A 1,391-nucleotide genomic window follows, 5' to 3' on the forward strand; every position below is an offset into this window, starting at 1 on the left:
ACACACACACACACACATGCACACTTTTTTTTTCCATCATCATTTACACTTTACGAGTATATTAAAGAGATCTGATGACATTTCTCAACATAGCCCATAGACTTGTATGGTATATAATATAACGTAACATAATATCCAACACTGTACATTTTGACATAATTCACATTAACTAAGGAATTGACTCTTTTTAGAACAAAATTCAGGGCAATCTAAAGAGGGAAAAGTTGTGCATGCACTTAACTATAGTGAAACTGGTGTTTTGACCATCTTTTGCATGCCCCATATTGCATACTGGTGCAGTGAAGTCTTATATAGAGAGCAATAGAGCGGTGATTGTGGTCGTGCATGGTCTAGCGGATATTATGGCCTATCCTAACTACCCCTTTTTATAGTCTCTTCCTTCTCCGTTAGTTCGTACAGCAGCGTTCTGATCCCAGTATAAATTTCTATTAGTTCTTATATCTTTTCCATGTAGGTCTAGCTCTTTAAAAATCTAAAGATCTTATACAAGCGCAAGAAATACAATATTATCAACTGTTCTTAAATCTTAATTCCTTTCTCAACTCCATAGAGAGGCGACTGGGCTACGGAGACAGTGATCAAAATCCCACCCAAAAAAGTTGAAGGCTGGGCCTTACCAGAAATGCCCGGTAAGAAGACATTATATATATATATATGAGTTAGAATGCCTATTAAAACACTTCAGTCACACAGCGAGCAGAACAAAATACCCCAGTTGGTCACCCAGACAGGTGTGTGACTGCAACCGATTTCTCGGGCCTGGCTGTGCCAGGTGACCGGAACAGATTATTTTCACCGGCGCTTTATTGCGCCAAGTGACCACTAGTGTTTAGAAGGCACATTAGGCGACAGAACTGCCAGATAAGGAGACAAATTAAAATTATCCAGAAATGGTAGGTTAGAAGAGTTCATGTTATTCATAAATGCTAGATAAGAAGGAAAAATTGCCAGGTAGGAATGCGTGTTTACCATAAATACTAGATAAGGAATAAGGAGGCAGGGTGACCGCCATGTTACCCAGAAAAAAAATTACGCTGTAGGGCGAGCAGTCTCCCTGTCTGCTTCAAAGTACCATACTGTCAACATTATCATTATCTTTATCATTTTCATCATAATATTTCCCCGTCCCGCCCAGGTCTGATCACCGACATCCTGGTATCCCTGGACGACCGTTTCCTGTACTTCAGCAACTGGCTCCACGGCGACATCCGTCAGTATGACATCAGCAACCGCTCCAAACCCAAGCTTGTGGGACAGGTCAGAGAGCTTCTTGGTGGAAATGTTTTAAAAATCATGAAGGGTCCGGGAAAATAATAATAATGGTGATAACAATAATATTGATAGGCCTGTAATAATAATAATAATAATAG

At 40.0% G+C, this 1,391-nt stretch overlaps 1 protein-coding gene across 1 annotated transcript in view; it reads left to right on the forward strand.

The window, feature by feature from the left end:
* LOC101857432 (methanethiol oxidase) overlaps positions 1-1,391 on the forward strand; it is a gene marked incomplete in the record, with an annotated part of 26,770 nt that overhangs the window by 20,810 nt on the left and 4,569 nt on the right. The window contains 2 exon segments of the mRNA XM_013086781.2: positions 574-650; positions 1,157-1,278. Coding sequence (XP_012942235.1) covers positions 574-650; positions 1,157-1,278 — 199 coding nt within the window.

The sequence above is a fragment of the Aplysia californica genome, unplaced genomic scaffold (assembly GCF_000002075.1).
Source record: "Aplysia californica isolate F4 #8 unplaced genomic scaffold, AplCal3.0 scaffold00503, whole genome shotgun sequence".
NCBI lineage: Eukaryota > Metazoa > Mollusca > Gastropoda > Aplysiida > Aplysiidae > Aplysia > Aplysia californica.